This window comes from Primulina huaijiensis, chromosome 10, assembly GCF_012295235.1.
Source record: "Primulina huaijiensis isolate GDHJ02 chromosome 10, ASM1229523v2, whole genome shotgun sequence".
NCBI lineage: Eukaryota > Viridiplantae > Streptophyta > Magnoliopsida > Lamiales > Gesneriaceae > Primulina > Primulina huaijiensis.
The window spans coordinates 19,830,099-19,846,194 of NC_133315.1; the positions used below are offsets into that span (position 1 = coordinate 19,830,099).

Consider the following 16,096-nt stretch of genomic DNA (forward strand, 5'->3'; position numbering starts at 1 on the left):
CATAAGTCGTCCGCGAATATTGTTTCTATGTATAGCTGACTAAAGATAAAATGAGTGACATAACTTCGAAGTTCGATGGATCTTGGATCGAATACGTGTGGATCTTATGATTAAATACCAAGAGAGGTAGCTACATATATGCTTTTCCATATTCAATATAATAATTTCTGCAATTCATAGAACTTAATTACAAAGTCTTATTTGGAGCTATAATTTGGGTTTGAGATATCGAATTCGAGATCTAATTATAACATCACGAAACTCATGTGAAATAGTCTCACCGGTCGATTTTATGATACAGATCCTATTTGGATCACCATGAAAAAATATTATTTTTTTATTGTAAATATGAGAAGGGTTAACCCGTCTCACGAATAAAAATACGTAAGATCGTTTCACAAGAGATCGACATACTCTTATAACATATATCCTTCCCCAAACATATATCTTATCGTGTAACCACTCGATTTCTTATTATAAGAAAAACGATCGAAATTAATTAATCGAGGAAAAAATGCTAACAAAATTGAAAGGTAAATTCGACTTGCTTTGGTTTGACTCACTCATCCCATCGTATAGAAATTTTCAAGGACAAGCTTCCATATCTGATTGGATGGATACAATATCTGACTTGTTTGGTGAAGAGTTGACTTGTGGAAGAGCAAACGTCGCCGCAGGTAATTCTCTCAACTTTGGGCTATTCATTAAGAAAACAATAATTAATTAATTGATTGATTATTCATTATTATATTATATATACACGTAAGCCCAAGTATCCCGTCTTTAATTTCTTTAATTAATTCACGTTTTGATTATTACAAAAAACAAAAAAATAAATTTATCTTATGAAAAAAAATTAAAACACAACAAAACAAAACCCTTGAAATGAATTTTATTAATTTTTTTTAGACAACACTTGCAAAGTGTAAAAATTTGATTATATTGTAAGAATTTAAAATTCATTGTATTCTTCAAATATTGCTCCAATCAAAAGACAACTTTATTTTTTCGGTTATCTAACTAGAGTAGGTCTCTTGTGAGACGGTCTCACGAATCTTTATCTGTCAGACGGGTCAATCCTACCGATATTCACAATAAAAAGTAATACTCTTAACATAAAAAGTAATATTTCTTCATATATGACACAAATAAAATATCCGTCTCACAAAATACGACCTGTGAGACCGTCTCACACAAGTTTTTGCCAACTAACTATTGGTATATTAATCATCAGGAGTTAGATTAACTATTTTTATTCTCAGATTGAATATCTGTTTGCAAAACTACTCTGGTTGAAATTTTCTTTTTATATATATAATATCTTTTATAATTAGACTAAAATAGATAATATAAATCAATTTTATTAAAAAAGTAGAAAAATAGATTACATTATGTGAGTTACTCATATCATTGTTCAATTTGATTTTACTATAAATTACTAAATTATTTTACATATAATACAACTTGTTAATCGAAAATTTCTCAATTGAAAATGTCTTGGAAACTCAAATCTCGCATGCCATGTATATTTGTTTAATCACAAAAACTCCTATGAGATCATTTCATTGGTCAATTTTATGAGATAAATATCTTATCTTTCTCGAATTATGAAAAATACTAGTTTTATGCCAAAATTATTATTTTTCACTTCGGGTATGGAGCCGATCGTCTCGTTTCACGGATATATAATTGTGATACCTTTTTACATGAGATCTACTTTTGTTTATTAGCTTAATTATTATAGTTTGATGGTTTATTCTTTTAATCTATGTTTTAATATGAAATTAAGCTCCCTAAATGGTTTATTTAATTTGATTCAAATTCCATAAAAGGAATTTTTTTTCTTGACATTGTGATGGGATTAAATAACGCATAAATCCATAAATGATTCTAAAAAAAAAATTATTTTTCTCGTGAAATAAGCGTTAGTCAATTAGATTGCGTGGCGACAGAAAACCAAATGAAAAATCATGATATATTTGGAATTGTATTTTAATTTTCAACCGCTGTCTCTTTCTGTTGCCAAAATATATTTTGTTATATAAATTAAAACATTTTCTTCAACTTGTATGAATTACTCAATACGATGGCATATATTCAATTGTGTGAATTAGTGCTATATTTATTTATTAATTAATGTTCTGATTTCCAATATCATTAATTAATTTATTTTTAAAAAATAATAATATTATCTTTCTCATATATTTATAATATATTGATTGATTCTGAAATAGTATTGAAAAAAAGTATATTTATATATGTAATTAAAATAATAATTTACATAAAAAGTTAAGAATAAAAATATATATTATTTCACTAAAGATAAATTTATTCGAGAAACTTAAAACTATCATGATATACACAATAATTACGAACAATAAAACAATTTACAATTTTTTTCTAATTCATTAAATTAAATAAATAAATATTATAAATAAAAATAAAATAATTATTTGAAAATAAATAAATTATCTTAATATTTTCTACAATCTATTTTTGAAGAAAAAAATACTACTAACATTATTCTTTTATAATAATATATTACGATACTTTAAAAATATTAGAAATCACTAGTCTGATTAAAATTTATATTTAGAAAAATTTACTTAAGAGTAAAAAAGAATTAATTTACCTAAATTAGTTGAATAAGTTTACCGTGAGACGCTCTCACAAATCTATATTAATGAGACAAGTTGAGTCGATTCAAAACTTGAGTGAAAAATAAAACTTCTGATATACAACAATATTTTATCATTAGTCGGATCGGGTAGAAGATCCTTCTCAAAATCTGACAAATGAGACCGTGTCATAAGAGTTTTTGAGAATTAATTAGTTTTAATAATTTCTTTATTTAATAAACAAAAAACGTATAAAAGATATTTTATGTTTATATCAATATTTTGAAAAATAATTTGAGCACATATAAGGCATTTTATAATAAATAAAGAAATATGAAGTGCATTTAAAAAAAATGGAGTGTAAATAACTATCCCTTAAATGTTTGCATTGATCGTATCGTTTCATTTAATTTCAATTACAGTTTTAGGTTTTGTGTTACTTTTATATATTTATTTCTCCATATTTTCTAAAATATTAATAAATTATAAATTTTTATATAATATTAAGCTTTTTCAACTTTTTAGAGAAGAATTTCATCGTGAATTTTTTTATATTGAATGTCCATATATTGATATCGTGATTATTATTATTATTATTATCGTTATTACTATTAGTAGTATTATTATTATTTAACTAGATCTTTAGTATACATATTTTTTAAAATGTTCAAAAAATAATTAAATCTTAATAAAAAAATTCATTTATATATGTTTATTTTATTTTTAAAATTATTTATTTATTTATTCTTTAAAACTCTAATAAACAAATAATTTATCATTTTTTAATATCTTTTTCTATTCGTTTTTATTAGTAATAGTTCCATTAAATCAGTATATCGAATGCAATGATAAATAATTGAAATTGACTTCAAGATTGTTATCCTTATTTGTATATGATCTCAAATGATATAAATTTTTTATATAATAATTAAATATATTCATTATATCAATAATTTTAAGTAATTATTTAAACACACATACTTATTAATTTTTAATATTTCGTCCATCGTACGAGTAAGATTCTAATCAAAGCAATAATCCACGCTTGGAGATGTGGACAATTGAAAAATATCGAGAATAGTCAACACTATGGATTTGACCCAAAATTAATTTAACATCCTAACTTATAAACTTCGTGACTCCAATGTTTATGAATAATTAATAAGAAATTTATCCTTCTCGTTACAACGATATTGGCATTTTCGTTGTAGATCTAAAGACTCAATACAGAATCCAACGTTTATCGTTTTATCAAAAGTTGTAGTTAGTGATAACTGATCAACTCCGATCTACAACAACTCAAGCTCGACATTTCGATTTCCCTCTTATCAGAGACAATTATTATACCCGAATACTCAATCCTCAAAATAAATAAGTCTAATTTGTGGAGGAAACTATCCCATGAGTAAAGAACTATTAATACCCTATGTTAGGCGTAGGCCGTAACATATGACCGCCGCTAATTAGTCCTCATTTGGCCACCAAAATTCAATCCTAGACAATTTATTTAAGCCAATTTGATCACTTAGAGGGAAATCTAATAGTAGCTAGTCAACCCCTTTTACGGAGATAAAATATTTTTTAAAAAACATATAATATAATATATATAATTATTATCAAAATTCTCAAGAAAATTGTAAGTTTAGCCCCTGATACTTATATGATGTAAGAGCTTTGTTTTTTCTTTACTCAAATATTCTTGTGATATCGTCGTATATGTTAATTTCGTGAAACAAATATCTTATTCAATATGACCTATGAAAAATATTAATTTTTATGTAAAATATATTGTTAGGACCAATGAAATTCGGATATCTCCACACTAGTATGATATTGTCCACTTTGGGTTTTAACCCTCATGGTTTTGCTTTTAGAACCACCCAAAAGACCTCATACCAATGGTGATATCATTCCATCTTTATTAACACATGATCTTTCTCTAGATATTTCAATGTGGGACTTTGGTTGCATCTCAACAATCCTCCCCTCAAACGAAGTTCCACTATTATTCTCATGTTCCGAGCCTCCCCTCGAGCCTTATTCGTCCTCCAATCGAGGTTACTCCACTTCACTGCGTTGGAGCACACGCCTTACATGAATACTGGGAGCATAAACCACCTCGAGAGTTTTAATCAAGGATTTTTACAGGGAGCCCTCACCTCCTTCGTTTATGTATCGAGGATTCTACCCACACGACTCGATCTAGACCATGGCTCTGATACCACTTTGTTGAGATTAAACGAAACACTCACGCAAGATCTGGGAAAGAAAGTAGAGAAAAATAAGCGACACGCATTTACTTGGTTCGGATTGAGATCAATCCTAATCCAAGGTTCTGGGAACACCCCAATGAAATCCACTAAATTGAACAAGATACAAGCGATTACAACTCTCTCGGAACCACACCACCACCGAGCTCTCACAATACAAATCTATACGTTTATATCAGACTTGTATATCATGTTCGGTTTTTTCCTTTTCTTCTATTGAGCAATTCTAAACGCAAGAATTATATGGAAGAAGGATGAATATCAGAGTGTGTAGAGTGTGATGTATTCAGAGAATTTTCACTTGTAGGAAGAAGAAGACTTGATCTGTTATATCCGTCAACCGCCCCTTAACCAACTCATCCCCAATTTAATCTGTTGACCTCAAGACTATTAAGTCACAGACGTTGGATGCACACCATTTAGCCATAAAGAGTCTTAGCCATTTGATTAATATAATGAGTCAAATAAAATCTTCACATATATTACCTTTCATAAATAATCTATGACCGTCTCAAAAAAAAACTTACTCTTTTCTTTGTTTTAAATCACTGTGTTTTATTAGTCATGTTAAGCATGATAAGCAAAACAGTTTTATCCATGATCTGGATCTCAAATATGTAGTCTAGTTTGTATACTTGTTGGACCCAATTCTTCAATCCATTTATTAATTTGTTGGAACTAATGACACCAGGCCCAATTTACCTATACTTAAGTTCACATTATTTGCGGCCCAATCAATGTCCAGCCTGTAAATATGAAAACGACATTAGCCTGTAATCCAATATATAAATTTTTATATGTTTGTCTATGTTTTCTTATATATAATTTGGTACACGGAATAAGAGAGAGATTGATTAATAATTCTCTTTTATCTTACGTTTGGTATCTTTTTAAAAAGCTCATGATATTAATAAATAGTTTTATACAAGGATAATGTATCCTTTTTATGACATGTGATAATTTTAATATAATGATAAAAAAACACCACAAATGACTTAATTGCCTTCAATATATAAAAATCTTAAACCATATCGTTATCTCATTTCACCGCCCCATCAAATAAATATTTTAATTTTATTTTTATATATTATATAATATGATAATTATATAAATGAACTCGAGATAATTATATAAATGATTTTTATAAATCTCAATAAAATTATTAGTATCACTCGATTAACCTTAAAAATTGATATTTGACTTGACTCACGAAATCAATGGCTCAATTATCATATTATATAATATATAAAATTAAGTAAAAATAAATAAATCATGCAAACACTGTCGGCTCATGAACAGATAATAAATATGAACTCAAACAACAACTTTGAAATTATAAAATTTATTATGATAAGGTTAATTTTGTCATTACAATATAATATATAAATTTAATCACTCTTATTAAAATCATACCAAACATTAAATATAATATCTTACATCTTATATATTATTAACTTATCCTTATATTATATATCACATGTTTATTCTATAATGTGTATCAAACTATGTCTTAAACTATTATTTTTTATGAAATAAAAAAAAGAAAGGATTTATGATATTATAATTATTAAAGAATAAAGTTTGCAATCATAATTGAATTTAAATTTATTAAATCAAAAAAACTGCCGAATCCATTAAAAACTCTTTACCACATCTATTTGGCCATTTTCATCCTACGTTATCGCCACGTGGCAACTCCTGAAATTTTCTCCATATTTACCCATTTAAAGTCAAAGGTCAAACTTTACTACACACGCCAGCCACTTAAATTAAACTGAAGAAAAGAAGAAAAGTACGGAAAGTTCGTCACCGTGACAGAGCTCAAAAGCTGTCAACGAAATTCAGCTGTCTCTGCCGATATTTTCACGCACACACGTTAAACTATACGTACACCGGATATTGCGGACTGTATGTATAGAGAGAGAAGGAGGAGGACTGAGAGTATGAAGGAACGATGACCAACTCCAAGCAGAAGCCGCGGCCCCGAAGGCTTGACCGCCGGAACGCCGTGAAGAATATAGACTACGACGCGAGTTCGAGCTCCTATTCTACGATTTCATCAGAAGATCGATCTGTTTACAAGTCCAGATCGCTTGACGTTACACCGCTCTCCGATCAGACCAGCTTCCGCGTTGAAGGAAATGAGGGAGAGGTAGATCAGATTTTCCAGCGCCTTGGCGTGGGTCTCGATGATTTTTCCATCCCCTTGTCAGCTTGGGAGGCTCGGAAGAGTCTATCGCCGTCCGGTAATGTGAGGACTCTGAGGCTTGGTGGTGTGCAGGATGTTGGTGAGTTGGAGGAGGGTTTTGGAGCTAGGGTTGGGGTTGGGGTTATTGGTGGTGGTGAATTCAAGAATGGGTTTGGGAGGAATTTGGGTAATTGTGAATTTAAGGTGGATGAAGTTTGTGAAAACGGTGTGAGAAGCGGTAAGGTGGTGATTAATGGTGGTTCGGGGATTAAAGGCATTAGACCACCAAAACTGGCTCCTCCGCCGGTATTTACAAAAACTGTTGTGGACAATATGAGCTCTAGTTGGGATATGGTTAGATCATTTGGTCCTCAAGATGATCTGGGATGTGGTTCAGGGCGAGATGTGTTTAACCATTCGGTTGATGAACTTGAAGAAAACGAGGGTGTTGAAAGGATAAATATCCATGCGCTGAAAGATGAAAGCGTGGTGGTTGTGAAAAGAGAGATTGGAGCTAGTGCGGTGCTGTGTTCGGATTCATCGAATGATGATGATGATGATGATGATGGCAAACCTGTTGGCTTGACCGGGGTAAATGATTATACTGTCTCGCCTAATGGTTCATTCAGGTGCAATATTACGTCTTGGCAGAAGGGTGATTTCCTCGGAAGTGGATCATTTGGAACAGTGTATGAAGGGTTTACCGAGTAAGTGTTTTTATGACACGGGCTTATTGTTCTGCAGTATTCTATTGAATCAATATTACTTTGATTGCTGCTCTACCAGTTACATTATAGTTTAAGATCTAAGAATAGCATGTCAGTTTGGGACGTGTGAATAATTTCTTCAAAGCACTAGTAAAATGCAGATGGACAGAAATCTATAAGCGTGAGACACTTGAATGAGGTGTAGCACACAAGAATATAGCACCTGAGAAGTTTTCATTGCCAAACCAGGTCTATTATATCATGAATAGGTTGTTAGAGAGATGTGTATAGTTTTGTGATAGAGGTGTTGGCACCTCACCAATCACAGAAAATTTGTTGGGGACTTTTGTATCAAGCCTTTAATTAGATCAATAATGCTGTGAAAGAGGAATATCGGTTTAACTCGTCATGCTAGCAATTGATATGAGAAGTATCGAAAACTCAAGAACCCTGAACATGAGCTTAACTTTGTTGACTAAATTTGGCCCAGTCTTATCATTTCTCTTTTTATCTAAGAAAGTTCAGCAGATCCCATGAATGTGTGTCTTGTTGTTGCATGTTATTTGAGGAATGGTTACATTGAAAACAAAATAACCCCTGTGTAAGCTCGGATAAACAAAAAAGCATGTCGGTGTAATTTCTGTCAGTTCCTTACAATTCCTTTTCTCCATCACTGCAGTGATGGAGTCTTTTTTGCTGTGAAGGAGGTGTCTTTACTAGACAACGGTAGCCAAGGCCAGCAAAGCCTTTATCAACTTGAACAGGTGAGAATAATGCTTTAATTTGTGATGTTCTGGTGTTTAAAAGAACTGGACATGTGCCTAAATGCACCAACTCTTGCATGCTAATAATGTAAACTATTTGAATGATACGTTATGCTATGTTTATTTTACAGGAGATATCTCTTCTAAGTCAATTTCAACACGAGAACATTGTTCGATACCTTGGTACTGACAAGGCATGTCTTCTCTTTAAATGGGGACATTTTTATTCATAAGCATTCTAGTATCTTACTTACTAGTATGGATTGGTGGTTCCAGGGTTTCCATTTTTGTTGTAACACAATATTTTTTTCAGGATGATGCAAAATTATATATCTTTCTTGAGCTTGTAACCAAAGGTTCACTTGCAAAACTATACCAAAAGTATCGGTTACGAGACTCCCAAGTCTCTGCATACACAAGGCAGATTTTGAGTGGGTTGAATTATCTTCATTGTCGAAATGTGGTCCACAGGTGAAACCAATAATCTTTTTCTTTAGGGTATAGTGGATATAGTTTCTTCTTTTACTTTTTTCATCCTATGGACACGATTTTTCTCTCCACCTTTTTTAATCTAGTGACTTAATATTCTTGCCAATGCATGTGAATGTTCTTTTAAAACTTCTTGAAATTTTTGTTGAATTGGGAAATTATTTATTGTCTTTTCTTTCTTGTCTCCCCCATCTTTGAATGTTTGGAAATATTAATAATTATTCGCGTATTTACAGATTTTTGCAATGATTCAGATTCTAGTCAAGTGGTGTATATTATGAAAATTAAGACTTCTGAGAGATTGTTCTCTATTTTTTGCTTATTGAACTCTGTTTCCTTTCCTTTTCAAGGGATATAAAATGTGCCAATATATTGGTGGATGTGAGTGGTTTTGTGAAATTGGCAGACTTTGGATTGGCAAAGGTTAGTTTCTTGGGTATAAACGATGATCACCCCCTCTGTTTCATTTTAGATACTCACAAAGGTTCCTTTACGTGTTCTCCCAGGCAACCAAAATGAATGACATCAAATCTTGCAAAGGGACGCCATATTGGATGGCTCCTGAGGTATATTTTGTTGCTCCATCAAACGTTACTTGCTTTATCAATCAAAATTTTAAATTATTTCCTACAGGAAAGAAAAAATGAACTCCTTGATAAGCATGCAGTTCCCCGTTCACCTTATTCTCCAAACTTCAGTCTTGTTTATCTACCTTTTTTTTTTACTTCGTTAATCTTAGAGTACAGATTGTAAGTAAGATTATGTAGTTCTAGTCATAGAAGAGCTTTATACGTCCATCCCAGCTTAGACTACTCATCTCTTGGAAAAACTGCTTCAATGGAAAGGAGGAGAGAGTTTCTCCTTCTTGATATGCATTTCAATGCAGAGTGTAAAACATAAAATCTCCATGAGTAGAAAAATTGAAACTTGATGTCATGTCAGGTCGTGAACAGAAGGAACCATGGATATGGCCGTGCTGCTGACATATGGAGCCTTGGTTGCACTGTGTTGGAGATGTTAACTGGTCAAATTCCTTACTCTCACTTGGAAGGGGTATGGACATACATTTAAAGAAGCTATAACATGATGCGTTTTAATTTCCAGCTTCAAATTTAGAATGTTGTAATCAGTCAATTATCATGCTTATATTAATTATGTGCAACTCACCGAAAGAGGAGACCATGTTTGTGAATGAAGCTTAGTGATCAGTCCATGACACCAACAAATCTGGCCCAATAAAATTCTATGGTTCCAAGAAGGGATGTGGTTTGTACCATCTCTTTGATGTACTATAGCACAAGAGTGAGTTTTAATTTTTCTAAGTATCTATCTCATCATTGGCATCTTCATCCTTACAAAACTACAGTGCATTTATGCCCCTTCTCGTAATGGAAGTAATTAGAAACTATACCAGCATTTGCATATCTGTTTTCCTTGTTTGTTTCTGATATCTTGATTCAAAGTTGTGATAATGACTTTTACCGTAATCAACTGTGTCGGTGTTAATTTTTTCAGATGCATTAGAATCTTTTACTGTTATCTCCTGGCAGGAGGCTGTCATTGATCATGCACATCTGAAGTGCAAATATTGAATTTAACTCTAGTTGAGAGATGTTTAAAGAAAAAAAGCATGATCGGTGATAAGAAATGTGACAAGGAATGAACTTTAAAGATACAAGTGAATTGACTACTTTGTAATTGTTTCCAGATCAGGATTACGTCATACTCGTTGAAGTATTCCAACACATAATCAACTTGAAACTTCAATAGTGTAGGGCTTCATCAGTCAGTCGCTGTAAAAAGCTTGATCTATTTATAAGCCTGATGATATCGCCTGAATACAATGAAACATGAAACTAGCGTCCTAAGGCTCATTCTTGCCAGATCTGACTCCGGAAACTAATGACATAATATTTGGCAATCATACATATCCTAAATGCTCTTCACTAAAACAAGAAAAAAACATTGTTTTAAAGGTAAAGGCTGGTTTGTCAATTTCACATTTGAAGGTAATAGCATTGCTTTAGGAACTTATCCTTAATATCCCTTTGTTTGTTTATTTCTTTTGTCAACTTTCACTCCATAATGTTCATTTGAACTAGTATCATGAGTTATAAAGTTTTGATTGGTTTTGAAATGAGTGTTCTTTTGGTTGCAGATGCAGGCATTGTTTAGGATTGGCAGGGGAGAACTTCCCCCTCTACCTAGTAACTTATCAAGAGATGCTCAAGATTTTATCCTCAAATGCTTGCAAGTTAACCCAGATGATCGACCCACTGCAGCTCAGCTGTTGGAGCATCCATTTGTCAAGAAGCAATCTCCAACTTTTCTCAGTCCTGTATCTCCACATTTTATTGGCCTGTGACTCTGAACTTGAAGAAACAAGGTAAATATTACAGCCACCTCTGGGTATGTGTGCATTGCTTCAGAAGATCAAGATCGAACCTTTTTACACTTTCTCTGCGACTATTTCGCTTGAATTTCTTAGGAGCAAGTTCCATGTAGTTCAGATTGTGCATTTTTACTTCATGATGACTCCTTTCCGTTTTTCAGTTTTTCCCCAGAAAACCCCCGAAGTATCCGACCTGAAACTAGTATTGATCATGAAGATGCTCTCAGTGCAACACCAGGAACGAGTCCTTCTTTGTTACCTGCATGATGTTCGTACAGGATCGAGGATTCAAGTTCAGATCATCTGTTGCAAAACAGTACTATTTGTCCTCTCTTCATATATCAGGATGATTCAAACAACATCAAAACAGATTTAAATGGAATGAGGTGTGGAATACAGTTGTGGCAGAAGATTAGTGAAGAAGAGACAACTCTTCGTGTATATTTATTTATTTTCTTGTTGTGTTTGTTTGATCATTTGTAGCTTGTTGTGATAGTTTTGCTTGGATTGGGGTGTTGCAAAACATTTGGAGTGAAATTGTAATTATTTGAGATGTTTTTGTAATAGGTAGCTAGATTTGGATATGGTCTCAGATGTACATTGTTGACTCCCTATCCTGCCCTCATGGTTTTCTATAATTTATTCAATTCTTTCAACTTTTTGCACTTGACATCTTTTCATGAGAGTGAATTAATTTTAATCAACAAATTCATTCAAAGTTTGTATTTAAAATTCTGGCAATTAATTTGTTATATAGAGGGTAAAAGGGGCCCTATCAACAAAATATGGGCCATTGGGGGAGCTAAACAATTGCCCGGCCCATAAATTACTTCTGAGGCCCAATTTGCATGGGCAAATTAAATGAAGTTAGGGTTTATCGCTAAACATCGAAGTAACAAGCATCTCCCTTTGCTGCTCGTCTCTCTCGCTGTCTAGGGCTCCTCAGAAGATGCCGAAATCGAAGCGCAATAGGGCAGGTTTGTCGTTTTTCCAACCCATGTTTTCTTATTGAGGTTTGTTACCGATGTCATGATTCGAAGGTTTGAAGGACGTTTTTCGAAGAAAAATGTGGTTTCCGGAGGATTTTTCTTTGATTTCTAAATATTAATTGTGCAGTGACATTGTCAAAGACGAAGAAGAAGGGGAGAGTGCAGAAAGAAAATGTAGTGAATTCGATACGAGAAGCAATCGAGAAGTTCGATTTGGTGTACGTTTTCACTTTCGATAATATGAGGAATATCAAGTTCAAGGAGTTCAGAGAACGGCTCAAGTCTTCGAGCAGGTTAAATTTTATTTTTTCCCGTGACTTTTGTGGTCCTATGAGATAGATGAATCTGTTGAATCCCGTTCAAAGAATGAATTGCTGGAACTTCCCGTTGTAGGGTTATTTTTCATTCATACAAAAGGTTATATTGAATAATCATAAAACTAAAGTTATTTTCTATACTCGGATTTTGCATTTTTTTTGGTCAGTGAGAACAGATATTTTAAATGTACTTTATTGCTTCCGCTACTGAGTCATTGTGTAGCTGATTTATGCAGGGATTTATTGTAGTTGTCAGTATTCCAGTATTTAGCTTATCGAACACTGCAGTCCTGTTTTTCAGAAATTTGTATGTCCTCTAGATTAAAATTCATGAGATTCTGCCTGGATGTTCTTGTTTTATAGCCCCTAGACGGCACTCTCCAGCTTCAAAATTTTGGTGGTGGTTTGGTTAAACTTGAGTGGGAAAAATGAAAAGCTCCATATAAAGCTAGCTAGTCTGATAACCTCTCATTTCGCGAATGATGTCATTTGTTTTGTTTTGGCCTCCGTTTAGTTCTTATTGATTATTGGCTGTAAGTTCTTTTGAAACCTCTGTTAGGTTTTTGTATCCCTGCATTCTACCTACCCTTTACTTCTGATTGATGATGGTTTCATGATCACCCCTCGATTGTCCGTTAGAATTGCTGTACTGACCCTGACAGGTGGATATACCCTTCGATCAGGATTCTTTTCTGTTACAACTTCCAAGTACCTTTGCATAAACACAATAGGCAAAATTTGGGCTTTATATGATTATGGGTTTTTTGACTTTGTCCCAGATTTTTCATTGGATCAAACAAAGTTATGCAAGTTGCTTTGGGTAGGTCTATTTCAGATGAAATTAAACCTGGCCTTCACAAGATTTCTAAGGTAGCACGAGCCTTTCTTTGTGCTTACTGTGATGTATTTTTGCCACTTCTGTATAACATGCTAATTTTCTATATTTTTGCACATATACTTGTGATAATTTATATCCTACTCTTGGTGATTTGTAATTCCTTATCGTCGTTAGTTTTCTCATCATTTATCCTATTAATCAGCTTCTTCGTGGCGATTCTGGGATTCTTTTAACTAGTTTGCCGAAAGAAGAAGTCCAAAGGTATGTTCTCAGACTGCAATTCATGAAGTTGACTGCAGCATGTTTTACTCATTAGAAAAACATTATTTGTATGTTTTATTTTACCTCCGACATTTTTTTAGATGATTGTGCACATTGTTATTGAAACTGAAAATTAGCAAATATGAATTATATTCATCTTGAGGTTCTTTTTTCGTAAAAGAAGATGTGGAGATCTGGGATGTAGGGTAATATTGTGTTGTGCGAGTTATAGCTTGAATCAATAATTGATTCTCACTTTTTTCAAAAAATTTCTAGCATGTGATTCTCTAAATTTTTTAAAAAATACACGTTTCTATGATCACATAATTTTAGTGTATCCTCAAGGTTTACCGACTTGTTCACGATAGATGCCAATTTTGTGATGTGTATTCAGTTATACAATTTGGTGCTTTATTTGAATTGTAGCTTTCTAGTTGAGAAGCAGTTACACCTTAACATATGATTAACCTTCTCAAGATGCCAACTTTTGTGATGTGTGTATCCAGTCATACAATTTGATTCTTAAATTTTATTTGATTGTAGCTTTCTAGTAGAAGAAGTTACACCTTAACATATGATTAACCTTCTCCCTTTTTATCAGAATATTTGAAGAATACGAAGATTATGACTTCGCGAGGACTGGAAGTGTTGCAACAGAAAAGGTAAGTAGAATGTTTTACGCAATTAATATTATGTATTTTACAGGTCATGCTGACTGCTGTCTGCAAATTCCCTTAAATTGTTGTTTCTTGTCTTTGGAAGTGGTACTTCTATTTATGCACACCTTTGAGGATCGAAAAATTTCCATGAAATATGTTTGTCCATTCTACAAATACAAATAATGCTAGTAGCTTTCTTTTGATTGATGCCACATGACCCAAAAAAATGAGGAAAATGAAGAATGTGTTGTGTTGTGCCGGATGAAGCAAATATCTTTACAATTATTGTATTTGAAAAAAATTGTGCATAAAATGCTGTAGATAATTATGAATGTTTCTCATTTTTATTTCATTTCTTCAGGTGGTGCTTAAAGAAGGTCCTCTCAAACAGTTCACTCATGAGATGGAGCCATTCTTGCGCAAGCAGGGGATGCCTGTGCGGTTAAATAAAGGTCTGCTTTGTATTTATTTCTGTCGAACTCTTGTTGCAAATACTTTATACTCCTATATAGGCGTAGGCTTACTTGTTTAAATTTTATTGTGGCAGGTGTGGTAGAGATTGTATCGGACTTCATGATATGTGAAGAAGGAAAACCAATATCACCTGAGTCATCTCGGATACTGGTTTACCCGAAATTCTTTGCTTTTTCTTGATTTTCTTATAAAGATGCTACAGTAAATCATATCCTGACTCGCATATGATTGCTCCAACAGCAACTATGATCATACTAATACCATGATGTCATTATATGAAATCCTTTTTTGAATTTGTTATACCTGAATTCGCCACAAAAATGCCTTCCCCATCCAATTGGGTGAAATAATGTAGTTATAGTTTGTGGCTTGGCTCTTGTGGAGTTGTGTAACACGACGGGTATATCTCACTTGTCTTGCAGCGTCTCTTGGGCATTAAAATGGCTACCTTCAAACTCTACTTGGTATGTCGATGGAGCTCAGGGGAATTTGAAGTTTATAAAGAGGGTTTGGAAGATTCTGATATTGAATCCTCCTAGTATTCCTCGACTGATATAGAAAAAGGTCTTACCCAAGATGGAAGCCATCACTTGAGGTGATCCTTAGCTGGCTTTATGTTTCGTGCTTAAAAAATGCGGTACCTGCTGCATACCAAAGTTCTGAGAAGTACTCGATTTTTTTTAGATGGATGAGTTTTGTTGTATTGGCATTTTTTATGGAGTAGTTATGAGATGATGTATGATATTTATGGAGTTTTGACAGTTTTCACTAATGCAATACAAAAGTCAATTTTTGATGTGATGTGGAAAGTTTGATGTAAATAGACCGCAACGTTGTACTACTGGCCGAAATATTTTTCTTTTGCTTGAACCACTTTTGATGTCATTTGAACATATTATTGAATTGAGTGGCCGTGACATATATCCATGTTGAGGTTAAACAATTAATTTGTGAAACAACTTCAAATAATTGAAATAACTTATATTATAATTTTTTTTAACAATATTAGGTCATAAATCATATGATAAGATTTAGAAAATTAATTTCCGATTCAATTCAATCATCCATAACCTTCTTCCACAAATTTTTGATCTTCTTCCAAACCATTGTGTAATCAAAATCTGTCAATT

At 32.7% G+C, this 16,096-nt stretch overlaps 2 protein-coding genes across 5 annotated transcripts; both read left to right on the forward strand.

The window, feature by feature from the left end:
• The first annotated feature begins 6,648 nt into the window (after positions 1 to 6,648).
• LOC140985591 (mitogen-activated protein kinase kinase kinase 1-like) lies at positions 6,649 to 12,066 on the forward strand. Of its 4 annotated transcripts, none has more exons than XR_012176798.1 (9): positions 6,649 to 7,783; positions 8,463 to 8,547; positions 8,679 to 8,741; positions 8,861 to 9,018; positions 9,387 to 9,459; positions 9,543 to 9,602; positions 9,979 to 10,089; positions 10,234 to 10,338; positions 11,195 to 11,393. XR_012176798.1 is itself a non-coding variant. In XM_073453449.1 (9 exons), exons 1-8 carry the CDS (start codon positions 6,843 to 6,845, stop codon positions 11,399 to 11,401), a joined length of 1,698 nt encoding a protein of 565 aa, XP_073309550.1. In that variant the 5' UTR covers positions 6,649 to 6,842; the 3' UTR covers positions 11,402 to 11,422; positions 11,525 to 12,066. The 4 variants fall into 4 exon arrangements, 3 of the variants coding, with proteins under 3 accessions (XP_073309550.1, XP_073309551.1, XP_073309549.1); XM_073453449.1 differs by lacking the exon at positions 10,234 to 10,338 and adding an exon at positions 11,525 to 12,066 and having other exon boundaries at positions 11,195 to 11,422; XM_073453450.1 differs by lacking the exon at positions 10,234 to 10,338 and adding an exon at positions 11,590 to 12,066 and having other exon boundaries at positions 11,195 to 11,422.
• Positions 12,067 to 12,166: 100 nt separating this feature from the next.
• On the forward strand, positions 12,167 to 15,839 carry LOC140985592 (uncharacterized). The gene is made up of 8 exons (XM_073453451.1): positions 12,167 to 12,405; positions 12,545 to 12,710; positions 13,514 to 13,604; positions 13,775 to 13,833; positions 14,435 to 14,495; positions 14,854 to 14,944; positions 15,040 to 15,116; positions 15,389 to 15,839. The coding sequence occupies exons 1-8, from the start codon at positions 12,378 to 12,380 to the stop codon at positions 15,503 to 15,505; spliced, it is 690 nt and encodes a 229-aa protein (XP_073309552.1). The 5' UTR covers positions 12,167 to 12,377; the 3' UTR covers positions 15,506 to 15,839.
• The last annotated feature ends 257 nt before the right edge of the window (positions 15,840 to 16,096 follow it).